Source organism: Lotus japonicus, chromosome 3 (assembly GCF_012489685.1).
Source record: "Lotus japonicus ecotype B-129 chromosome 3, LjGifu_v1.2".
Lineage (NCBI taxonomy): Eukaryota > Viridiplantae > Streptophyta > Magnoliopsida > Fabales > Fabaceae > Lotus > Lotus japonicus.
Genome location: NC_080043.1, coordinates 53,300,079 through 53,325,011, shown reverse-complemented (window position 1 = coordinate 53,325,011; position 24,933 = coordinate 53,300,079). Strand labels below are relative to the sequence as shown.

Sequence of the window (24,933 nt, the reverse complement as noted above, 5' to 3'; positions counted from 1 at the left end):
AGAAATGTTCGTAGACTTGCCCAGAGCCCCGCCAGAACAGTTGGCCACGATCAGTTCGTCGTGGCCCTTCGCCATGTGGGGAGTTGACCTTGTCGGACCTTTCCCGACCGCCAGGTCGCAGATGAAGTTCATCCTCGTGGCAGTTGACTACTTCACCAAATGGGTGGAGGCCTAGCCCCTTGCAAGCATCACTGCAGGCAAGATCATAAACTTCTACTGGAAAAGGATCGTGTGCCGGTTTGGGGTCCCAAGGGCGATTGTCTCAGATAACGGAACACAATTCGCGAGTAATCAAGTCAGGGAATTCTGTGAGGAAATGGGTATCCAGAGAAGATTCTCTTCAGTAGAGCACCCTCAGACCAATGGATAAGCAGAATCAGCAAATAAGGTAATCATGCGAGGTTTAAATGCCGACTCTTTGAGGCGAAGGGAGCCTGGCTGGACGAACTCCCGGTTGTGATTTGGTCCTATAACACGATGCAGCATTCAACCACAGGGGAGACTCCTTTCATGATGACCTACGGGGCGGACGCCATGCTGCCCGTGGAGATAGACAACAGCTCTTGGCGGACATCACCGCAGTTCGAGGGTGAGAATCCTTCCAACATGGCGGTTGAGCTAGACTTGTTATCTGAAACACGAGAGGAGACTCGTATCAGAGAGGCCACGATGAAGCAGCGAGCTGCAGCGAAATATGACACGAAGGTCCGCCCGAGGGCGATGCAGGAGGGATACTTCGTGCTTAAGAAACGAACCGGGAACACGGGAAACAAGTTGAGCTCGATCTGGGAGGGCCCTTACAGAATTTTGAAGGTATTGGGAAAGGGGGCCTACCACCTCGAGAGCTTGGATGGGAGGCGAGTGTCGTGATCTTGGAATGCGTCAAGCTTGAGGTACTATTACAGCTGAAGATTGAGGAAGAACCCAGCTTGGCACGAGGGCGATCAGCTAAGCATGACTCATGAAGACTGTCGGATTAAAAACGAAGAAACACATTCTTGTTCTCCACCTCGGGAGTTTGTTGGCAAAAACGCCTAAATAGTAAAAAACAAAGACACGTTCTTGTTCTCCATCTCGGGAGTTTGTTGACTATAACGTCTGATTGAAAATACAAAAATTGTATCAAGCCATTTCAATCACACTGAATTGCGGCAAGAGCTAGGTGGGAAAAATTCCCTGAAGGTGGCGATCCCAACACGAACTTGATGTCTGGGGATCGCTCCGGAAAAGCTGACGATGCTCGCCGTCACTAGTTGGCGAAGTGTGCGGATAAGCTTCTTGTCCAGACAGCCTCCCCGAAATATGGGCGAGCAAACCTAACTAGGCTAAGTCTCGGGCAACCCATATGGCCATTGGGACCCCAACAACTGTAAGTCCTCGCCAGGACAAAACTGGCAAGGCCACACCTGATCTTACGGGAAAAGCGTGTGAATAAAGCCTCAGTTCAAAAACTGAGCAAAAGTCCTAGTTAAACCCAGCACACCATCAATGTCGTCAAACGTAATTCAGAAACAAGGAAACTGAGAGGGTGCGAGATAAAATTTCGGAAAGCGTTAAAACAGACGTAGGAAATAAAAGCTGAACTGATTAATTTAGAGTCGAAAAAACAACGATCAAACAAAGTAAAAGAAGTACTAGCATTACAATTATTCAAAATGAGTTAACATCATATCTCTTTCTCTTATTCCACAGTGTCTCCAAGATCAACATGAGCAACCTCCGGTGGATCTTCTGGACCCTCCAACCCGGCGGGAGTAACCCTTTTAAAGGTTCCCAAGGAGTCAAGGTTGACAGAAGGATGGAGGTATTTGACTTGGGCTTTGGCGATAAGGAAGTCGCGAACGCGCTCCTTGGTCACCGCGTGGGCAGCTTCCTCCCTTATTTTCTTTTCCAGGGCGGTGGCTTGGGTCTCCTTCTCAACCACGATTTTGCACTTGGATGCCAAGTCCGATTGGGCCTCGGAAAGTGTCTTATCCTTGTCCACCAGTTCCTCACGCAAGGCAGCGATCTCTTTATCTTTAGTGGCAAGGGTTTCCTCCTGAGAGGCAACGGTGATCTCTTTGGCGTCAAGGTCCCGTTGGAGCTCCTCGATCCGGGTCTCAAGTTTTCCCTCCTTCTCGTTCGCCGTTACCAGCGCCAGCTTCGCCTCCGCGAGCTTCTTCAGCATCTTCTTCACCTTACCCTCCTCCACCGCCAATTAATTGGACAGCCTGGAGCAAGTATCATTGGCCCGAAAGTTATAAGAGCGCAACTTTTCCACCTCCTGGCGGAGCTCGGCAATTCCGGCAAGAGGTCGTGCCCGCCAGGCTTCTTGGGCGAACAGGCAGCCAGCGCGAAGAAGACTCGACACAGCCTCCTGGGTGAGGTCCTGTGGGTCCTGGCTAGGAGTTTCCCTCAATTTTTCAAGGTAGGGGTGAGAGAGGAGGAAAGAAAAAGGATTCGGGGAAGAGCTGCTGGAAGGACCCTTCGGGCGGTCCGCAGAGAGATTTTCCCCTTCGCCACCAGCCCCAGGTGAGTTGGGGGTTGATGGGCCAAGGGTCGGCAAGGGAGACGGCGGGCGGACATAAGAAGGTGATTGTTGCCTTTCCATTGGAGTCACGGTACGAGAGGTATCTGGAGGCGGGGAAGTTCTTGTCTCGCCATGATGGTCAGACACCAAGGGGTCGCGAGTGCCGTCCGCAACTGCAAAATCAGGCGCGACGGGCCCTCCGTCTGCGCTAGTCAAAGGAGAAGCTTGAAGGTTTAGCTCGCCCAAATTTCTCTTCTTGGGCGAACAGGCGCTCATAGGTGAGCATTCCCTTTTTTCCCCAACCTGTGCTGAGGAAGGTGCCTTGACGTTCCCAGAGGTGAAAGCCTTCAGGAGATCGGCAGTAGAAAACTTCATGTTTCTTGAAAAAAAAAGGTAAACTCTTCAGTAACATAAAGGTTAAGAGGAAGGCGTGAAGGAGACGTTTAGTGGGGAAACCTAATCGAGGGAATAGTTTGGAGCCTGGAGGAGCATCGAGTAATTCAGCACAACTAAGGCGAGGAAGTCGAGATAGGACCCCAAGGGCAAAATTTTCTCTGGTAGACGGAAATGTCTTAGGGGGGTTGGCCATGGGCTTAGGACACCTAGTCCAGTAAAACGGGAAGAGGGCTTTACCTTCTTTCTGCGTGAATGACGAAGGGTAGGTGGGGTGAACGACGACCCGAAAGTACCGGCGGGCCAGATAGGGTTCGGGGCCATCCTGGTAAGGGACGATTCGTTCTCGACCCGGTCGGGGCGCCAGTACAACCCATCCATTGGATCCTAGGGGTCAGGGATCCACTTTAAAGAAAAAGGAGAAGAGGGCAATGGAAGGCGCTACATCGACACTGCTACAGAGAATTTCAAAACACCTCAGATAGGTCCAGGCGTGGGGATGAACTTGGCAAGGAGAAACGTTAACGTCATGCATCACTTGGGTAAGAAACGGGGAAAAAGGGAGTTTGATGTCAAGGTCAAGGAACAAATATTCGTATATGAAAAAGAAATGGGAGTACTTGGGATTATTGAATGCGCGGTGTTGCCAGGGGCGGTCTTGGTCCCGGAAACCAGTGGTGCGAAGAAGGTTCTCCAACAGCAAGGTGCTACAGAGACCGCCGGCCCTGCGGACAAGGTCGGAAATAGAGTCGTCGGTGGAAAGTTCTGATGGATGGTCAAGGATTCCTTGGTTAGGAGCATCCTGGACCGGGGAAGGGAGAGTGGCGAAGGTTTGCAAGCGATGAGCTTTGATTTCCTCCATGGAGGAGAGGGCTCCTGTTGAGGGCATCATGAAAAAGGGAAAGAATAAAGAGAGAAGGGATGAAAAACTAACCAGAAAGAAGTTGTATGAGGGGGAGCAGGACGGGCCGGAGTTCGCGGGGTTGTTGAAAGAGGCCGGTGTGAGAGTCAGGAACGAATATGAGGGTAGGTGGTAATAAGAAGTGAATTAATGAGGAAAGAGGGGAAGGGGAATGTGTACGGTTAAGAAAGGAATCGAGACTTACAACGGCAAGATGGAATGATTACTGAAGGAAAGGGCGCATATTTCGAAAAGTGGGAGTAGCGCATTAAATAAAATCAAGACGAATCACGACGGTTGGATTAGTTTAAATTCAAATTGGCAGGCTTTATCATGATGGGAGGGGACGTTTCGAAGACAGCGGTTGAGATTCCGAAAGATTCGCTGGCCTTTGCATTTTCTCACGATATTACACGAAGCCGACACGTGTCAAGCCACCATCTTCATGGCGATCACAGCTGGAGCCGGACGAGAAAGCCAAACACTGTCGCAACAAGCTTACTTGTGGACTTGCGGACTTGGGGGCCTTATTGATGAGGTCAAGATATTAGACTTAGGCTTTACTTACCGAGCCATGTTGGCCATTGTTTTGGGTCACTAGACTTCAGCATTGATTGGTTTTTCTTATGATCGTCGCCCCAGGTTTTTCCTTAAAGACACTCTCAGCTCTCATGCTTCGAGCTCGGTGTCTTGTGGACTTGTGGACTGGGCGAGACCCCAAGGGCCCTCGCCTAGGGGCGCTTCTCCAGAGCGACGCGCGCACCAGGAAGTTGGGCCTTCTCCCAGGAAGCCCAACTAGCCCACTAAGGATAGTTCAGGACGATAGGCCCAGCCCCAAGTCTATAAATAGGGGACGGTTACCAATTGTAAGGGACTCTTAGCCCATTTGAGATATAACAAACTTGAAATTCAGTTACTTTCTCTCTCTAAGCGGTTACGCTCTAAACTCTCTCTAGATTCTCACATCACGATCCTTTCACTCTAGGTACCATACCTCATCTCTATGTTCTTGGATAGAACAGGATCTTTCGCCTTCACATCAGATCTGAGGGTTTACCCGAAGTAGGCCCAGATGTCGGAGAGGGGCGCGAGCGCGCCACCGACTGAGCATCCTCCGAGGAAGCCTCCTGTTCTAGCTCAGAATGTACCACCTGATGTTCAATCTGATCGTCGCCACGTCCGCCGTGAGGACCACCACCACGACGGCGGTAAACACGACGGCCGACACCACACGATCAAGTTTCCATCAGCTAAAACCCCACCACTCTACGTCAGAAGTAGATCTAGGTCAGAGTCACAAACGACGTCAATGTTCCGTACTAGGGCTTACTTAGGTATAAAAGGTACAATGACTAAACCCTGGCAGAGCACAAATATAGATATGATGCAATAATAAGAAAATATTCTCATTAATGGTCAAAAAGGTGTCAGATACAAGGTAAGGACCCCCCCCTTTTATAGTGGGTGTGGTCCTCATCTAGATTATTCCTACATTTGGGCCTTTACAATCAAGGCCCAAATCCCTGTGCAAATAAGACAACCCCAAAAGAATCCGCCAGCTAGCAAGAGGGACCACCAGTAAGACGACAAGCCACAAACCCATTCATCATCGCCTATGGCCCTACAAAACCGGTGTCTCGCCCTAATCCGTTGGTGTCATGGGCGGGCATAAGATAGCTTATGTCCCGCCCGGTCCAATCATCCATCTTCCTTTCTTCTCAAATCTTGAATAAGGTGAGGACTTTTCCGGTCTTGGGTAGAGTCTAGGCTATGTGCTACATGAATCTTGATGTATGAGTGCAAAATCTCTTGTGATTGATGATATGATGTCTCTCCAATATGTAAAACCTCTGTATGATGAGTAGAGCTTCTCTTGAACATGTTTTAGGGCCAAAATTTATGTTTTTACTTTATCTGTTTTTTACGTTTTTACGTGAAGGATTCACGTGATGAATTTTGTTAGAAGATCTGTGGTGATTTCACGCGTTTTAGTTGTGCATATCTTTTGTTATTTTAATTTGCGAATTAACCTACTTTGGAAATATGATTAATTCTGTGTGAACCAAGTAATCTGGGAGATTTGATTCCGTTTTGTTTTTTGTGGAAGTAAATATTTTCAAGATTTGTTCCTGTTTTTCCACATGGATTTGTTGATGCTCAGCCCGTTAGTGCTTCTATTTAATTGAGCATGAAACCCTAGCTGCTGTACGAATTGTTGATTGTTTTAGGGTTTACTTTGTGAGTCCATTGTGTGTTTATTGTAATCAACTCTAGTGCTTTCATTGAGAACAAAAGGCACTAAGTTGTTGTGTTTCATTGAGTTTCAATTTCTTCATCCTTATTGTACTTTGTGACAATCACTAGGGCAATGATTGTTGAGAGAAAGTGAGAGAGACTCTCATACTTAGGGGGAGTATTAAGTAGAAATACACTGGTTAGCGTTTAGGTTGTAAGGCTTATGAATAAGGAGTGTTCTTGTAAGACCGGCGGTTGATCCTAAACTACTAATAGTAAATTTCCTTTCTTGGGTGAAAACCCTCAAGACGTAGGTGACATTGCACCGAACTGAGTTACCAATTCTTGTGTTATTTTAATTTATTGTTTGTTTACTTTATAGCTCGCTTAATTCTGTTTGTTGTTGTTTGCATGTCCTACACAATGTCCTGAACATTGTGTTGCAAAACCGTCCAAGGTAAATCAGAATTTCAATGGCTAAATTTTCTTTTGCATATGGTGTACTATATTCAATGTTTTAAAAACCGGACCGGACCAGCCGGTTCAACCGGTCTGACCGGGAACTGTACCAGTGGCCGACCTTGAACAAAGTTGGAACAGTTCGAAACAAAACCGGGATTGAACTGGTCAAACCCCTGCAAAACCGTTAAAAAGCGAAAGCTTCCCGGTTATGACCGAAAAACTAAAAAATGGCACTGTTTTGTGCTGGAACAGCCAAAATAAGTGGAAAGGGGAGAAATAGCGGTGGTGACTGGTGGAGGAATGAGTGGGAGATGGAAAGGGAGAGAGGAGCATGGTCTTAATCGTTCACGATGCACAACTGCACACCATATAAGGGCCATACTATGTTGCAGCCTTGAGTTGCATGCAGCTTTTGATTCCCACTGTGCGACTACAAAGAGATATAACGAGAGGAAGAAGGTAACTAAATGGAACTAGGGTTTAAGATTTTTTTATTTTTTATATTACACTCCACGGCCCATGTTATATTTTTTTTTAACTTTCATTGGCAGAAAGAAAAATACTTCATTTCCTAACTTACATTTTTGTTGTTGTTACGTGGCTTACTTATTATTAAAAAAAAAGTTACTTTCTTATTATTAAAAAAAAGTTACTTACTTATTATACGTAACACAATATATATATATATATATGTATACTATGGGGATGTATCTTATGAGAAATGTGACCTTATGTGAGAAAAATGAGAATAAATCACGACCGTTAGATCTAATTATGAATGATCAAGATTAAAAACAACAATATGCAAAAGAAAAATGAGAATAAATCACGACCGTTAGATCTAATTATACTATAAATATATATATATATATATATATATATATATATATATATATATATATATATATATATATACTTTTAAAAGATAGTTGCTTTCATAAAAAAAAGATTGCCACTTTGCTTTCTTTTTTTTTTTGAAATTAAGATAACCACCATCCTTTTTCTTAATATATCATCTAATTTTTTAAAAATATATTATTTAATTACTAACGGTTCGACCTCAGTCTGACCCAGGTTCGACCCCTGAACCTTGAACCTGTGCCTCGACTGGTCCGATTTTCTGAACATTGATTATAATGTTTAAGATAGAAGAGAATACTTGAAATCCCTCTTATATGAGTGTAAGAAAGATGAAACTCCATCTATATATTTAAAGAAATTTAGTCCTTTTAATTGGAGTTAATTTAAATTTCAGGTGGCCTTTTGTTGTTTATTATTTTTTTAATAATGAAGGTATTGTCCTTGTATGATAGCTCAAGTGGTAGGAGTTTGAGACATATGGGTTGGTATGGGTGATCCAGGGACCGATTCCTGTCAAGTGTGTGAGACCCAAGTTTTTAAGCTTAGAATAAATTGATGAAATTTCTATTCACGATTAGGTTCGATGTAACGTGAAGGAAACCCGAACAAGTGTTTATCAAATGGAATAAATTTATGAAGGAGAAAGTTCAGGAAAAGGCTAAGAATAGTATTAAAGTCGATATAAGTTATAGCGCGGGTCTTATTCACTTATGCCTAGGGCAAGAGCGTTAGTATACGACTAATTTACTCTTAAAGCACTATAGAAACTAATTCCAAAAATCTTCAGAGAAATATAAGAATTTCTCTTATTCCTTTCCATGACAAGCGTTTCGATACGAAACCCTGGAATGTACGAACGTTCGATCCTAATTCTCGGAAGTTTGCCGAAACTAAATCCCTAATAGCTCAAGAACTTTAAATAAACTGTCGATGAAGACTTTTTCTATTCGGAGCTTCAAACGAAGATTCCACACGCGAGTACCGATTTCTTTCGATGTTTCTAATCTTTCTTCAGAAGGAAATTTTCTTATCCAACATCATCTGCAAAAAGTAGTTTTTCGGGTTAAATCGACCCACACCGACTTTGGGTACTGATGCTATTCCTTACCTCTGATCGTAAATTCCGTCGCTTTTCTCTATGTCTTTGTGTGCTCAAAGTTTCAAGCTTTTTGTAAAACTGTCCAAATAACTCGATTTCTCTGTCAAAACCTCTTCTCTACTAACCCAAGAGCATGTTTAGCGGATTACATTTCGCCGAATCGTCGCAGAGCTTCGATTCTGCTCAAATACCCATTTTTCGACTAAAGTTTCGCTCTTTGGACTGAAAACTCTCGACTGAGCTTAGCGCCAGTAGGATTAGTTGTCATAAACGTCATTAGTGACGACCCCATCGAATTTGTTTTTCAAAATTCCAATTTTGAATTTCCGAGCTAAAAACACTGACCAAAATACCCCTGCTTTAGTTTTCGATCTGATAATTTTTCCGAGCTTTAATTCACCTTAGTTGCGACTAATGATAACCTAGAAATCAAGTTTGATCGAAGAAAAAGTGCCGGAACACATTTTGATGTGTTGTGGCCGAGAGCTCCTTAAGGGGGAGGAGAAAATTTCTCTTTTTCGAAAACTCGTCTTATGGCGTTAGGTTATCGTACTCTAGAGTTTATAATGCTTCGTATAACGATAGTAATTATTGTTTGGTTAGTTCTGACTTGTTGTGATTGAATTCTGTGATTTCGCTCAAAGGTTCGTTCGAAGAATTCCGTGGAGCGGAAGGAGAGGATCGTGAAGGAACACTGCAGGAACGCACTAGAGGAACTAGAGGTGAGAGCTACTCACTAAATACTAGCTAATGCTTTAGGTGTCGAGGAATTCGACTTGATTTATTGTTTATGCACTTGATTATGATTGACTGGGAAATGTTTTATGGAGGCTTCGGCCGAGTGAACTGATTGAGACGTGTGTCTCTGTTTTCTGAGGCCTTGGCCGACATTGTTGATTTAGATTTATTCATCGCTTTGATTGTTGTTGATTGATTCACATGCTATGTGCTAAATGGTTAATCTTGGGATGTGTTGATATATGTGCCATGATTGTTGGATTGTGCTAATTTGGTTAAGCAACTACACATATATCTGTTGTACGTCAGAGTGAGGATAACGGACAGTTATGCCATACTCATGATGAGATTTTGGGAAAGTATGACGGGACGAACTGAGGTTCGGGCCCTTGTTATTGTTTTAGTGGATCGAGACTTTCTTTGGGAGTTACTTGGGATCATGTGATCTTTTAAACTCATAAGATTAGAGACAAACCTAAATGGAAACTATTTTACAAGGAAAATTCATAAGACACTAAACAACCTCTTAACCTCTTTAAATAATGATAACAATGTCAGATGAAAGCTTAGGGCTTGGATATTAGTTTTGGAAAAATGAGAAGTGTCGTCGAATCCAAGTTTTGGGGAAACGGATAAGTTTCTGAGTATGTTGATACTCTTTTGCTCGATGAGCAGTTTTATTGTTTGGCTATCTAAAGGATAACCCGGGAAACTAATAAGTTTCTAAGTACATTGGTATTCTTCGCTCGATGAGCAGTTTATTGTTTGGCTATCTAAAATATAAGTCGGGGAACTATAAGTTTCCAAGTACATTAGTACTCTTTCGCTCGCTGAGCAGTTTTTGACCATCGAAATTGGATGAGTCGAATGACTCGAGAAGTCATAAAGGGTGATTGCACTCTTTTTATAACTAATTATCTTTTGTCTCAGAATCGACATTTACCTTACGGTATTCTTTTTAGAGCAATAAGTTAGCGATGATCCGGATTTATATGATGTTTTTAGGGTTTTTCCTTGCTAGTTTTGAGTCTTTTTGTTGAGTCTCATGTAGTGTCTCATGCATTTTTATCTTTCTTTGTGTTTTTGCTTCACTTAGGTAATTTCATAGTTTATTAGGGACTTTAGTTGCATTTTAGGTTAGTTTAAGAAGTTATTGAAAGTTCCACTTGTTTTGAGGGCCTTTGTGCAAAACTGACCTTTAAGTTTCAAGATATTTTCCAAGCTTGTTTATCAAGGTTTCAGGTTGAATCAGCTGAAGAGGGAAGGTCTAGAGGCTTGGAGAATTGAATGGAGGCTTAAAGAGGAGTAAAGAGGAGTTAAAATGAAGATCAAGGGACTTTCCAGCGTGTTTAGAGCGCCTAGGCTACTAGGAATAGAGGAAGGGTTGGGGTTTGTTGGCCTGAATTTGCATGATCTAAAACCTCATATAAATGACTAAGTACACAAGGAATTGGGCTTAGCTTTTAGTATGAAAGAATTGCTTATGTGAGGAATCAATAAGTGAGTAACTAGGCTATAGTATCAAGGAGAGATTCATGAGAACATGTGCTTAGAATGATGTGCTTGAATTGACTAGTTGAGCAAGAACCCAAAGCATGTTTTTTTCAGAGTTTTTGTTTATTTTATCTTTTCTACTTCGACATATCTCTTTTTCAATAAAACAAACCTTCATACTCTAGGCTTAAACCGAATTTAGTCACTCACAATCCCTGTGGTTCGATAATTAAAACCGGGTGGATTCGTACACTTGCGGATTTACCAACAGTTAGCTAGAACACGTGACGACGTGACGAGTGAGGTCGGAGACGTTGTTTGGCTAATCATATTGCATCATTCATACATTTTGAGGTTTATACACGGTTGGATGCCGGACCTCGGTGGATTCCAAAATGGTCATAAGACCCGGATTTCCACATAAGAACACTGCGGTGATTCTTAGTAGCAGACGAAAATGGCAGGCCTGCAGGTATACTGCTGATCTGACTACATTTGTTTGGTATAAGAGACGCCCGAGCGGAAATGGTCCCACTAAGGCCGGTGCTAGGACTGACTCGATGGTGCCCATCCTTCCGGAGCACTTTTGGTCCTAAGCATGTCATTGCAACTCATCATACATGCTGACCTAATTGTCGAATGTGATTGATATTTGTTATCTTACTTGATAATTGTTAAATTGTCAGTAATTGTCATCTATGTTTCATTGGAGGATATACTACTTACGATGCTATTATAAGCCTATTGAACCTAAGTATCTATCCCTGTAATCTTTATCTATTGGTTGTATTATTTATGTAATTCCTTGAGTTGACCCTTGTGCCTGCTGTTTGTGTTTTGGCGATTGTACGCCCATTGTCAGATGTCAATGGCGGATTGGTTCACGATGGTCCACTCCTCGGGGGGGGACTAGGTTCGAGATGATAGATCAGGATATCCCCGACTCATGGGTGGTTGACCCCGCCAGCCACTGAGCTATCTACTCGGGGAGAATAATGGAGGACCGCGTCGACCATCTGGGACACTTGACTGAGGGAGTACTAAGGCGTTACTCTGTCAGCTTTAACTTACCACCCGGCGTGCACTGCGGACCTGGTACAGGAGTACCACCATCACTGTCGTCTGACGATGAGGACCCCTCGGAGGAGGAGTCTGTGGGAGGGGCTTCTTCGGGATCGAGCTCCCCCACCGTTGCTGACCGTGATGATACTGGATCGGGTTCCGGACCCGCGATGCCTGCAGAGGAGCTTGTCGCTGCTGCCACCCTTCGCTTGAGGACATCGACTTCTCCCCGTGGTTATCATGTTGTGCCATTGGTGCACCTGACGGAGGAGGACGTCTTCGTTTGCGTAGTGGATGCAGTTACGGGAGTTTCTAGGGTTGAGCCCCAGTCGGTAGCGAGGGAGGTGATTGATGCAGACAGAGAGCTAGTCATTCTGGATTCTGATTCAGACGACGACCATGCCAGCGTGTAGGATGAGAAGTGTTGAGATACGCTTCTCTGGGGTGGATAGAGTAGAAGTAGAGTTATAGCTCTGGTCGCAGGGGCGGACCCACGTTGACCTCAGGGGGTTCAGTTGAACCCCTTGAAAAAAAAAATTCCTACTTACCCCCTAGATTGATTTTGTTTTGAACCCCCTGAAATTTGAAAATTGCACCCAGGTCCCAGTCAAGGAGTCAATACTCAGTCACTCATTCCTCACTCCTCTCTCTCTCTCTTCCTCACGCACTCACTCCTCTCTCTCTCTCTCTTCCTCACGCACTCACTCTCTCATCTCACGGTCTCAACTCTCCTTCACTCACGAATCACGGCAGCCACAGCCCACCAACGCCACCAGTCCACCACCATCGCCCACCAGCGGCCGCCCAAAGCACGACCACTCTCTCTCTCTGCTGCTGTTGAAGACTTGAAGCTTGAAGGTTAGTTTGATATTGAAAACCCCAAATTGAAAAATTCCAAATTAAAAACCTAAACCCCCAAATTGAAAACCCCAAATTGAAAAACCCCAACACTTTTTATCAAATCATTGTGCTGTTGTTGAAGCAATCTGAAAGTTAGCATAAGCTTGTGTGGGAGAGTAAAAGGATTTCAGATTTTCAGTGCTCATTGTATGATTGGATTGTAGAGTGCCGTGAGGAACTGAGGATACTATGCTCTTGAATTGTAGATTTGTAGCCTTGTTGTTAACTTGTTATTTTGGCTGGAGAAAGATTGAGGATTGCAGAGTGCTCATTGGGTGCGTTTTTTTTTTGAGGATACTGTGCTCATTTGGTGCGTTTTTTTTTTTTGAGGATACTGTGTTCATTTGAAAATTTTGACCCCCCTGACCCCGAGTCCTGGATCCGCCACTGTCTGGTCGTCATGTTCTCATTTTGGGGCCGGGTAGGTCCCCGACCTTTAGCTTTTTGTGTGGTTCTCTCTATGGGGATCACAGAGAGTTGGTTGGACTAGGTGGTCTTGTCTAGGCCGTTTGAGCTGACTTACGGGAGTTGGGTTTGGGGCCCCCCCTATGGGGCTCCGCGCCCCACCTCTTTTTTTTTAACCCATAAATGCCCTACGGAACTTAAACTTCCGTATTCTATAAAATAGAATACGGAAGTTAAAATTCCGTATTATAACTCTGACAGTCATCACCTTTTCCACCATTACTCCTCCCTCCACCAACCCCTCCACCATTACTCCTCCGTCACCAACCCCTCACCAGCCCCCTTAACCCCCTCAATGCCTCCAGACCACCCTCTCTCTCACCCTCTCCTACCTCACTTTCATCCTCACTTCCATTCTTCCTACCACCACCACCAACTCCTTCATTGGCAAGCTCTCCACCATTGGATGCAAAAAGATAGCATTTGAGGTAAGTGTTGTTAGTTGTTTGTTGTATGTTGTTAGTTTAAGTAGTTGAAGTTGTTAGATTAAGTAGTTAGATTAAGTAGATTAAGTAGTTAGAATGATGATTTTCTGAATTCTGAGATGTGTTAAAATACGGAATATAAAGTTTCGGAGTCTATACGAAAATTAATATACCGTATTCAATACGAATTATAAATTTCCGTATTAAATACGAATTATAAAGTTCCGTATGCAATATGGATAATAAAGTTCCGTATTCTCTTCCAGGGATGACAGAATCATTTTTATTTCATGAATCCCAATTGATTGAAGTTGGATTGAACAATGCTCAACCTGAAGAGGTGCCACCACCAGCATTTGTACCCCCGTGTATAAGTATAGATGTCTCGCATTTATTTACAACTGATCAGGTATTCTTTGAACAGATTTTTGCATTGTTTTGAAAGTGTAATATATCAATTCTTATTATGTCTTGATCACCCTTGTTTATGCCTTGTTTGTGTGTTGGGTATGCATCATTGAACAGATTTTCCCTACCCGTGATGATCTTATCAATTGGGTTCATGGAATTGCGATTGAAAATGGATATGTTGTGTTGATCACAAAGTCAGATAGCGGTGGGAATGGAAGCAGAAAAGCTTATGTCATGTTGGGGTGCGAGAAGCATGGTAAGTATGTTCCCTACAGAGACCCTGACCTTGTTGAAGGAACGAGAACACAAAAGACAGAATGTCCTTTTAGACTAAAAGGACGACCTATGAAAAATGGCATAGATAGAGATTGGCGGCTAAAGGTGATGGAAGGTACACACAACCATGAACCAGCTAGGTCACTACTTGGCCACAATTTTGTTGGTCGTCTAAATTCCGAAGAGAAGGAGCAAGTGGAAAAAATGTCAAAGAGTTGGGTTCCACCGAGAAAGATGCTGTTGACTTTGAAGGAAAACAATCCTTTAAACTTGACTACCATATCTCAGATTTATGGTGCTTGCAAGAGGTTAAGAAAATCCCTCCGCGGGTCATTGACAGAAATGCAACACTTGTTGAAGAAGTTGGACGGTGACAAGTACGTCCACTTTGAAAGACATGAGCCTGGATCGGAAGTCATTAGGGATGTATTTTGGGCTCATCCAAATGCTATCAAACTGTTCAACACATTTCCATATGTAGTGATTATGGATTGCACATACAAGACAAACAAATATAAAATTCCATTGCTTGAGATTTTCCATCCTTTTTCCACCCATATATACACACAGTTCAGAATGTTGAGGACGATGGTAACTGTGGCTATAGAGCCATTGCTGCATTACTGGGACTACCATCAGGTGAGGAAGGTTGGCCATGTGTTAGGGAAGCGTTGATAGACGAACTTGAACGACACAGAGGATTGTATGATGAAATGTGGTCCAGACATGTGGTTAATGCCTTACATTCTCGACTCACTCTTCCTCCTGGTCATCCGGCTACCGAGGATAAATGGATGCAACTGCCAGAGATGGGATACCTTGTAGCAACCAGGTTCCAAGTGGTTTTCATATCCATCTCTTCTCAGGGTTGTTGGTCATACCTTCCACTAAGAGGAGAAGGTCCACCTCCTGTACATCGTGTTATAGCTGTTGGTCATGTGATAAATCACTTTGTACAGGTATTTTTTTATTGCGTACACTAATATCCAGTTTGTGAATTAATTTGTTGTATTTGTAAGTTATCTAATTTTATTGTTATTCTCTATAATGTAGCTCCATCTAACTCCTGGACATTCTATGCCGCCAATTGCTCTCCAGTGGGAACGGTATGTTGATCCTATATCAGTAAGCTGGTGCGTCCCATATGTTACACGTTTACACAGGTTCACATCAGAATTAGAAGCTTGGTTTGTTACTTTTGGTGTTCCTCTTAGTCACCAAAGCTATGTAGACATCACCACAGACTGACGCCACACTTTGTGTAATATTCATTTGTAAACGCTCTGTAATATTAATCTGATGGGCCTTGCCCTTATGTTGTTCATTGCTGCTTTTAATAATAGTAATTTGATGGTCATTGGTATATTGATGGGCCTTATGTTACTTATCTTGCCTTTCATTATTCACGGTGTAGTTATACAGGTTATTTTTCATTATAAGAGTCTAAACATAATAGGTGGAAATAGAAAGCGTGGTTAATATAAAAAGAGTCCATACAATGTCGTCACATGTCATAATATAAAAGTACACAAAAAAATATATACAAATATACAGTCACTCGCCCCGACCCGTACCGCCACCCCTACCGCCACCCCTCCGACCTCTAGGTCCACGAGCTCTGCCTCCACGAGCGCCCTCTGCAGGTGCACCCTCTCCACGGGCTCTGCCTCCACGGGCTCTGCCTCCACGCGCTCTACCTCCACGACCTCTGCCTCCTGCAGCTCCAGCTCCTCGGACAGCAGCAAAGGCTACTCCCTGGGTACCGATGAATGCGCTGGATCTAATAAGATCCAGCGCCCTCTCAGTGAGGGATCGGGCATGCGTGCCAACTGCAAGAGCATCTGGCACCTCCAGTGACTGCTCCAACAAGTCCACGACCCGACGCACAACCGTCTGCAAAAATAATGTACATAAATGTGAGTGTACAAATAAAATATCATGAACAAAAAATCACAATTGCATGAAAAATAAAATTCAAACTTACCACAGCACTGAACTCCTCCCTCCTATCATCAGGGATGATGAACCGATGGGACACACCGCCATACCACCTCATGTACTCCTCCACAGCCTCTCCCGAATGAGTAACAGGGATCCCCTGAGGGCGCAGGTGCGGCACAAAATCAGCATAGGCAGCATCTGCGGTCTCAGCAAGGGACCCAGTCGTCTGGATCTCGGAGGGGTGTCGAGGGACATCCTGGATGTAGCCAAACTGGCGCAGAACCCTCTCTGGTAGATGTCGTCGAACAACACGGCCAAATGGCGTCCGGATGTAGCCAGAATACATGGCCCTCTGATCCCGTGGTCGATGAGCCCGATGGTCCTCAAATGGGGTCCATATAATGTCATCCACCGTCAGCTCATCGAGCATGACTCGCCTCTCATCGAGGCCTGCATGCCCGACCCGGGACATAACCCACCGCCGCGCCCTAGGCTGGTCCTGCGAGTACTCCGGATCCGCCCTCCGGATAATGACGCGATCAGAAAGGTACTCGTAGGCCCATCCTAGCAAGAGTGAGCTGAAACCTCCCATCTGGGCCGTCCCCCTCCTGGACGCTCGATCAAGCTGGTCGTACAACGTAGCGAGCGCAATTGCGCCCCACGCGTACTCGGACACTCGACCGAGATCCTGCAACATACCTATCCAGTAGACGGTCGTGTGGTATCCACCGCTCTTGCTAGCAAAGAGCGTCGCGCCTAGCTGGTTCACCAGCCAAATCCGTGCAGCGTCCTCATATCGGTGCTCTACAATGAAATGAATTCAGTTAACAGTTAATAACAATACAATAATAATAGATACTATTTAATCAAGTAATAATTAAGACATACCCTCCAACGCAGCATCATACAGGGTCTGCAAGACCCCAAAGCGAATAGTCTGGCTCCTGTTCTTATCAAACTCAGCATGATAACGAGCAACAGATCCTCCCATCAACTCAGCACATAGCGCTGCACACTCGTCCCTCTCCCCCCTCCCAGGCGTATAGAACCTCGACCCCATTGGGAGATGGAGAAGAGCCGACACGTCGTCCAGGGTGATGGTCATCTCCCCAAACGGCATGTGGAAGCTACTAGTCTCCTCATGCCATCGCTCCACAAGGGCCAAAATGAGGCCTGCATCTGTCTCCGAGTAGCTGCACCAGGGTAGCTGATGAAGACCCGTCTGCTCAATCAACTCTCGAACCCTCCTGTGACTGTCTGAATCACCATCACAAGCAAGGTTCCAAACCTTCCCCCCAGCTGTGGCCACCCTCAAGTGTCGACGGTCCACATACCGCTCGTCTGTGCGTAGGAGTGCATGCCACGTCCAGGGAGCCTTGTGATCAGCATAATGCGTGAGAAGCGACAGATCAACAGGCCCCCCCGGAAACGGCGGCAACCTCTGGATCAGGTCCTCCTCGCCACCCTGTGCCTCTGGCACGACATCAGCATCAACATCAGGAGGAGGAATACTATCCTCGTCATATGACCCCTCCTCGCCGGATGACTCCTCGTCGGATGACTCATCGCCGGATGACGACTCGCCTGATGACTCCTCGCCTGGTGACTCATGGCGAGGTACCTCAACCATGGGAGACGGCGGAGTAGGAACTCGATCAGTAGGCTCAATTGGAGCTGGAGCTGAAGCCTCTACCATGGGCGACTGCATAGAATCAACTGGAGCTGGAGCTGAAGCCTCAACCGCGTGAGAGGTCGCAGCATGATCGCCGCGCCGGCTAGAAGCATGTAATCGCCGGTGTCTATCCTCTGTAGGCCCCGCATCCTCACTAGCTCGAGACCTCTTTCTGTTCTTCATTCTCACTATATATTCAGAGCAAACATTTTCTAAATAAATTCACTGAATAAATTATACTCGCTCAATTACTAAATTTCTCAATTAAATCTCTAAATAAAATCACTAAATAATTCACGATGTTTATAACTAAATTAAAAACATTTTATAAATTAACTAAGCTAATTAGATTAGGTTTTATAAATAAACTAAGCTAATTATATTAAGTTTTATAAAAACATTTTATAAATTAAGTTTATAACTCTAAACAGACACCAAATACGGAACATTAAGTTTCATATCCAATACGGAACATTAAGTTTCATATCCAATACGGAACATTAAGTTTCATATTGAATACGGAATATTATGTTCCGTATCGAACCAGAACTCCATTAACTACATTGCATGATTGGAACTCGCCCCAAAGACCAATTTATACAATTTCAGCCAACCTAACATCTACTTAAGCATAAATCGACTATCCTAGGGTTGAAAGATTCCATAATTTCAAGTTAAATGGTGAATTCAAGTTGAAATCCAAACTTACTTACCTCTAGGTTCAATGCAATGAATGGGGAGAATGGGGTTGATGATGGAGACGATGGTACCCTGTCCAGATGATGATTGAAGCAAGGAGAGCGTCGGTCTCGAAGATTGCAGAGCAAGGGTTGGGAATGGTTTGGAGCGCTGAAATGGGTTTTGAAAAAACCCCTGTCGATTACATAGTAATATAATACGGAACTTTATATTCCGTATTGAATACGAAATTTAATATTCCGTATTCTTGTAAAGGGGGTTTTTCCGTAATTTCCCCACTTTAAGTGGGGCGCGGAGCCCCATAGGGGGGGCCCCAAACCCAACTCCCCTGACTTACTTTCGTTTGGAGGACTGTATTTCGAATACTAGTTGCATGTTAAAGTTAAACTACTAGTTGCATGTTAAAGTTAAACTACTACCAACAGCACTGACCGTGACTCTTTCTGTTTCCATTTTCCAATGCTCTCTCTAGCGAAACGGCTCCAGACCTTGAAACCCTTTCTCGTTCGCGGGCCCCACCATCTCCGTAATGCTCGAACCGACACCGGCCACTCCAGGCGCCGCCCAAAGTCGCCGCTGCTGGCGCTTAAGAAGCCGGAGGAGAAGTCGGAGTGGTGGGCCGTCGACGGCGAAATGCACGAGATTGGCGATAATGTGCCGCTACGTGAGCGTTTCGTCATCCCCCGAGAGAACATCCCCAACAAACGCCGCAAGCAGCTGAGGGAACAGTTCATGCGCAGGACCCGCCTCGTTCTTAAGGAATCGGTTGGTTTCTCACTTTTCCATTCTTTATCTTCACGCTCTTTATCCTCAATTTTTCTCATTTTTATTTTCGTTCTAGTCTATACTGCGTTTTTACCATTCTGTTTGAGTGTGCGGAATTTTAGTTGGCTTTTGGTTCAAATCTTACGATTTATTTAATTTTAGGTGAAAGTAATTATACTGCATCGGCACCCAATTTGATATTATCTGCGCCATTGTAGTATGCTTTGTTTAAAGAATTTCATGTTTATGTGTTAATTGTCTTTCTTGATGTGAATGATAAATGTCATGTTTATTTTCATACTCATTTCATATTGACGCTTTGTTGACATATGTGTGTGTGTTTGTGAAATTTGAATCTTGGTTGTCATCCTAAAATACTTATATGGATTGTACTGAAAGGAACACGATCCGTGGTGCAAAAGGTATATGGAACTTTATAATGAACTTCGAGAAAATTGGGAGAGACTTTACTGGGATGAGGGCTTCTCTAAAAAGCTTGCTCAGGATCATGCAAACTATGAGTCTGCTGAAGAAGATGATGAAGATTTCTCCCCATACAGGTTTACCTCCTTCATTTTTCTCTTTTCTTTTTGGTCTCGTAACTGCTTTCTTCTTGGAAAAATGTTATGGCCTTCTTGTGCCTTGTGTCTGAATTTGACAAAAATAATGTAATTGAGACGGTCATACTACAGAAAAGGATTGAATATTATTCAAGCACTATTAAATACCGTGCCCTTCTTTCTTTCTTTTTTTAAATGTTTCTGGTTGTCACAGTTTGGTAATTGGTTAAGAAACCCTACGTTTTAAATTTTGATTTAACGGTATTGTACTGTTTTGTTTTTTTGTTGTCAATCAGATTAATGATTTTTATTTTTTCAGTCATTTAACTGATGAGGCCATGAGGGTAATGGATATGGTGTCTAATTTTGGGGCTATCTGTTATGGTATTTCAGGAATAGAAGGTCCCAGATGGAGCATAGTAAGGTACAACTGAATCATTTGAGTGTAGAATGATAAGTACAGCAGTTTTTCTGTCTGCCTAGTTTTTGTTTGTCATGAGATATTGTTTGGTAGTGAGATATGCAGAATAATTATCGTATGAAATGAATTGCAGTTGCCGTTCTGTCTTGCACGAAAGATTTTTTTTTTTCTCTTTCTTTTGGCCATATCAAAGTTGTGTATAATTATGCTTACTGTTGGAGTTTTAATTTAAGAAGCGTATCTTCTTCAAGAGGTGTGATGTATATTAGTTCATGCTATCTAGAATTGGAATGAATGATATTCAGGATGATAGTCCCTTCCAGGCATTATTAAGGGTACAATTTTATTATCTTTTGCACCAATTGATTTTCATACTGCTACCGGTTGGCCTCTTTAGATCTGATTGTCTTAGATAGTCGTAATCCTTAGGATTGAAATTGTGTTTACTATGTTTCTGTACGTAAAACTATCTCTCGTGATTGGATTGTAATGTAGGACCTGAATTTTGTAAGAAGCAGACAATCTGATACCGGGGACCAGAATTTTGGGAGAAGCAGACAATCTGATACCTGGGAGAAAGTTAACCTTATTCGTGATAAGTTTGAGTATGACAGAGATAGAAGATTGAGAGAGAAAGGTTAGTTAAGATTTTAGCTTTTTACACTCATTCTCATACAGCATTCCAAATTATATAATCCCTCTTCAACTTTTCTTAATGGCTGTCTTTCATGAATTTTCATAAATTTCCAATACACTTAATAGTAGATCCAGTGCTTTTGGTGTCATCATGGTCCTGGTTTTTTAGATGTTGGACATGCAGAGACTGACTAGGTTGTGAGCTGAGTATTCTATATTTGTTTTTCATTCCGCAAGCTTACAGATGGTGGGTTGAGTTTGTGAGACACTGAGACAGTACTTTTGTTAAATGAACCACAAACCAAGTTAGATCCAAGCAAGCCTATGTTCAATCTGTTAGAAGTATCTCAAACAGCGTGTATCCTTTAACCGGACAGTAGATTGAACTTTTAGGGCTTTGGCTAATGGATGATTTGTGTTTCGTTCTCTTTAGTCTAGCATTAGCATGTTAACAGAAGCTTGTCAATTTGGGAGAAATAATCAGTGTGAATATTTTGAAATCTGTTTTACATGATATTGTAATTACGAATTTTCAATACCATTTTTAGAGGCGAAAATTAGTTTGCTTTCTTTTTTGGCAAGCAATCCTGAAGTTCAGAGAATGTACTGAAGGAGCAATTTAAGTAAACAGCTCAGTTTCTAGTGAGGATTTCTTTTCATGTTTTTTAATGGTATGAATATTGATGTTAAACCTATTGACCTGACCCTTTAAATGGTGTAGAGTAGACCCGTTAAACTCAAGTTTTCTAAATTTTAACCCCGGCAATTGTTATCAAGGAAAAGTTTCTTCCGTATCTTTTATTTTCAATGAACGATCATGTGATTCAATAACGTCTCTAAATCAGACTTCCGTTTGTTTTCGTTTGCCGTTTTGTTTCATTGGTTTAAATTGTAACAGTTAATATTGTCTTTTTGCTGTATAACAAAGGTTTGGTTTTCATAAATCCTATTTACTTCATTGCAGCATTTGCTCCCATGCATGGAGGAACTGTGCCTGACTCTCATGATTCAGACTTCTGGAACCAACCACTAAATACTGATCGATATTTTAGCCAAACAGAAAGGGATCTAGGGGAGAATAAATGAAATATGCCTGCCATTATGGAAAGAAGTGGTATAGATTTCCTTCTCACTTCACATTTCTGTCCATTTACCCTCAATGCTATTTTTGTGTCAATGTTGACTAATTAAGTTATTTCCGTACATATTGTTAAAATGATTGTGACAGCTGGATATCATATGGATGTTTTTGGGTTTAAAATTCCTGTACTCTGCCCCAGGGTTTCTGATAAGTCGTATCTCAGAAGTTTATCATAATTCTTTAAAAGTCTACACAACGCCACATCATTTTATTATTTTTAGCAATTCAAACAAATATTTTATGAAAGTTTTTTATGAAGATACCATGTCATCTTAGAAAGAGAATTGCAACTTAATTTCTGTGCAGCTATTGAGAGTACTTATAATCACACTTATAAGTGTGAAGCCAGAAATTATCTCTGGGTCATTTTAGACTCCAAACAATGGTATCCAAGGGGAGGTCTTGTGGTTACCAGTTACCACCACTGTTTTGGACATTTTGGAAAAATCAGTAACTACTAGGGAAGAGAGTGAAGGAAGATAATCAGTTAGGCCAGGTGGATTTTCAGCTATCACCAGTGGTTCCTACTTGTTCAGCACACAAGATAGCCAAGAGTAGATCCATAACTCTTCAAATATCAGCGGAAGTGTGGTGGATCTTTAGGATTTTTTTCCTATTTACCTACCCAACTTGATGGGGCCTTTCTTCAAAGGCAGCCTGACATTGTTTCTTCGGCAAATATTCAGTCAAGGCTTAAAGAGGTCGTGAGCTTAGATCTTGGGGTGATTGCTGATTTCACATCTCATGAAGAGACTAAAGGAAATAAATTTATGTTCATGGTGAATGATACTGACATTGTTTGTTTGGTTTCAACTGGAGAACAAACAATTGGATTCAAAGACATTGAGTTCCAACTTGTTGAGTTTGAACTGTAGCAACTTGTTTGTAATTTCCCAGTTTTCTTTTCAATTGGATTCTCTAGAGGCAACAACCTGTTTGTTTCAGCTGGTTCTTTTGCCAATTGCTTTTCCAGCATTGGGACCTTGGCATAATTTAATTTAGAAGTTCAGAGGAGCTGGTCACCGATATAAATAAGGGTTGGATGACTTGCTTTATGCTGTGGGATCCAGGTTGAAGCTAGAAGATGCTCATCATCTTGGATGATTTGTTGTTGTAGTTTGTGGCTTGTATTAAAGCTGGAAGCTGAGTTTGTCAACATTGGATCTTTGGACTAATTGTTTGTAATTTCCCAGTTTTCTTTTCAATTGGATTCTCTAGAGGCAACAACCTGTTTGTTGAAGCTGGTTCTTTTGCCAATTGCTTTTCCAGCATTGGGACCTTGGCATAATTTAATTTAGAAGTTCAGAGGAGATGGTCACCGATATAAATAAGGGTTGGATGACTTGCTTTATGCTGTGGGATCCAGGTTGAAGCTAGAAGATGCTCATCATCTTGGATGATTTGTTGTTGTAGTTTGTGGCTTGTATTAAAGCTGGAAGCTGAGTTTGTCAACATTGGATCTTTGGACTAATTGTTTGTAATTTCCCAGTTTTCTTTTCAATTGGATTCTCTAGAGGCAACAACCTGTTTGTTTCAGCTGGTTCTTTTGCCAATTGCTTTTCCAGCATTGGGACCTTGGCATAATTTAATTTAGAAGTTCAGAGGAGATGGTCACCGATATAAATAAGGGTTGGATGACTTGCTTTATGCTGTGGGATCCAGGTTGAAGCTAGAAGATGCTCATCATCTTGGATGATTTGTTGTTGTAGTTTGTGGCTTGTATTAAAGCTGGAAGCTGAGTTTGTCAACATTGGATCTTTGGACTAATTGTTTGTAATTTCCCAGTTTTCTTTTCAATTGGATTCTCTAGAGGCAACAACCTGTTTGTTGAAGCTGGTTCTTTTGCCAATTGCTTTTCCAGCATTGGGACCTTGGCATAATTTAATTTAGAAGTTCAGAGGAGATGGTCACCGATATAAATAAGGGTTGGATGACTTGCTTTATGCTGTGGGATCCAGGTTGAAGCTAGAAGATGCTCATCATCTTGGATGATTTGTTGTTGTAGTTTGTGGCTTGTATTAAAGCTGGAAGCTGAGTTTGTCAACATTGGATCTTTGGACTAATTGTTTGTAATTTCCCAGTTTTCTTTTCAATTGGATTCTCTAGAGGCAACAACCTGTTTGTTTCAGCTGGTTCTTTTGCCAATTGCTTTTCCAGCATTGGGACCTTGGCATAATTTAATTTAGAAGTTCAGAGGAGATGGTCACCGATATAAATAAGGGTTGGATGACTTGCTTTATGCTGTGGGATCCAGGTTGAAGCTAGAAGATGCTCATCATCTTGGATGATTTGTTGTTGTAGTTTGTGGCTTGTATTAAAGCTGGAAGCTGAGTTTGTCAACATTGGATCTTTGGACTAATTGTTTGTAATTTCCCAGTTTTCTTTTCAATTGGATTCTCTAGAGGCAACAACCTGTTTGTTGAAGCTGGTTCTTTTGCCAATTGCTTTTCCAGCATTGGGACCTTGGCATAATTTAATTTAGAAGTTCAGAGGAGATGGTCACCGATATAAATAAGGGTTGGATGACTTGCTTTATGCTGTGGGATCCAGGTTGAAGCTAGAAGATGCTCATCATCTTGGATGATTTGTTGTTGTAGTTTGTGGCTTGTATTAAAGCTGGAAGCTGAGTTTGTCAACATTGGATCTTTGGACTAATTGTTTGTAATTTCCCAGTTTTCTTTTCAATTGGATTCTCTAGAGGCAACAACCTGTTTGTTTCAGCTGGTTCTTTTGCCAATTGCTTTTCCAGCATTGGGACCTTGGCATAATTTAATTTAGAAGTTCAGAGGAGATGGTCACCGATATAAATAAGGGTTGGATGACTTGCTTTATGCTGTGGGATCCAGGTTGAAGCTAGAAGATGCTCA

General features: G+C 42.7%; 3 protein-coding genes across 4 annotated transcripts; 2 read left to right on the top strand and 1 right to left on the bottom strand.

Moving 5' to 3' along the window:
* The first annotated feature begins 12,667 nt into the window (after positions 1 to 12,667).
* LOC130743291 (uncharacterized) lies at positions 12,668 to 15,596 on the top strand. The gene is made up of 4 exons (XM_057595469.1): positions 12,668 to 13,547; positions 13,811 to 13,953; positions 14,070 to 15,190; positions 15,285 to 15,596. The coding sequence occupies exons 2-3, from the start codon at positions 13,813 to 13,815 to the stop codon at positions 14,904 to 14,906; spliced, it is 978 nt and encodes a 325-aa protein (XP_057451452.1). The 5' UTR covers positions 12,668 to 13,547; positions 13,811 to 13,812; the 3' UTR covers positions 14,907 to 15,190; positions 15,285 to 15,596.
* Positions 15,597 to 15,686: 90 nt separating this feature from the next.
* Positions 15,687 to 18,834, bottom strand: LOC130743290 (protein MAIN-LIKE 1-like). Of its 2 annotated transcripts, XM_057595468.1 has the most exons (4): positions 18,558 to 18,834; positions 17,061 to 18,032; positions 16,216 to 16,976; positions 15,687 to 16,124 (listed from the first exon to the last, which is right to left on the bottom strand). In XM_057595468.1, the coding sequence occupies exons 2-4, from the start codon at positions 18,025 to 18,027 to the stop codon at positions 15,786 to 15,788; spliced, it is 2,067 nt and encodes a 688-aa protein (XP_057451451.1). In that variant the 5' UTR covers positions 18,028 to 18,032; positions 18,558 to 18,834; the 3' UTR covers positions 15,687 to 15,785. The 2 variants fall into 2 exon arrangements, with proteins under 2 accessions (XP_057451451.1, XP_057451450.1); XM_057595467.1 differs by lacking the exon at positions 18,558 to 18,834 and having other exon boundaries at positions 17,061 to 18,256.
* Positions 18,835 to 18,955: 121 nt separating this feature from the next.
* On the top strand, positions 18,956 to 22,252 carry LOC130743292 (uncharacterized). Its single transcript, XM_057595470.1, has 5 exons — positions 18,956 to 19,308; positions 19,708 to 19,868; positions 20,262 to 20,292; positions 20,785 to 20,926; positions 21,890 to 22,252. Exons 1-5 carry the CDS (start codon positions 19,003 to 19,005, stop codon positions 22,009 to 22,011), a joined length of 762 nt encoding a protein of 253 aa, XP_057451453.1. The 5' UTR covers positions 18,956 to 19,002; the 3' UTR covers positions 22,012 to 22,252.
* Positions 22,253 to 24,933: the final 2,681 nt, after the last annotated feature.

What these genes read in the sequence shown, in the direction of transcription:
- LOC130743291 (XM_057595469.1), top strand. Translation starts at nt 13,813, where the DNA reads ATGACAGAATCATTTTTATTTCATGAATCCCAATTGATTGAAGTTGGA. An exon ending in ATTTATTTACAACTGATCAG is followed by an intron (nt 13,954 to 14,069) that starts GTATTCTTTGAA and finishes ATCATTGAACAG; the next exon opens with ATTTTCCCTACCCGTGATGA.
- LOC130743290 (XM_057595468.1), bottom strand. Translation starts at nt 18,027, where the DNA reads ATGAAGAACAGAAAGAGGTCTCGAGCTAGTGAGGATGCGGGGCCTACA. An exon ending in GTATGATGCTGCGTTGGAGG is followed by an intron (nt 16,977 to 17,060) that starts GTATGTCTTAAT and finishes ATTTCATTGTAG; the next exon opens with AGCACCGATATGAGGACGCT. An exon ending in GGGAGGAGTTCAGTGCTGTG is followed by an intron (nt 16,125 to 16,215) that starts GTAAGTTTGAAT and finishes TTATTTTTGCAG; the next exon opens with ACGGTTGTGCGTCGGGTCGT.
- LOC130743292 (XM_057595470.1), top strand. Translation starts at nt 19,003, where the DNA reads ATGCTCTCTCTAGCGAAACGGCTCCAGACCTTGAAACCCTTTCTCGTT. An exon ending in GCCTCGTTCTTAAGGAATCG is followed by an intron (nt 19,309 to 19,707) that starts GTTGGTTTCTCA and finishes TTGTACTGAAAG; the next exon opens with GAACACGATCCGTGGTGCAA. An exon ending in GAAGATTTCTCCCCATACAG is followed by an intron (nt 19,869 to 20,261) that starts GTTTACCTCCTT and finishes ATGGTATTTCAG; the next exon opens with GAATAGAAGGTCCCAGATGG.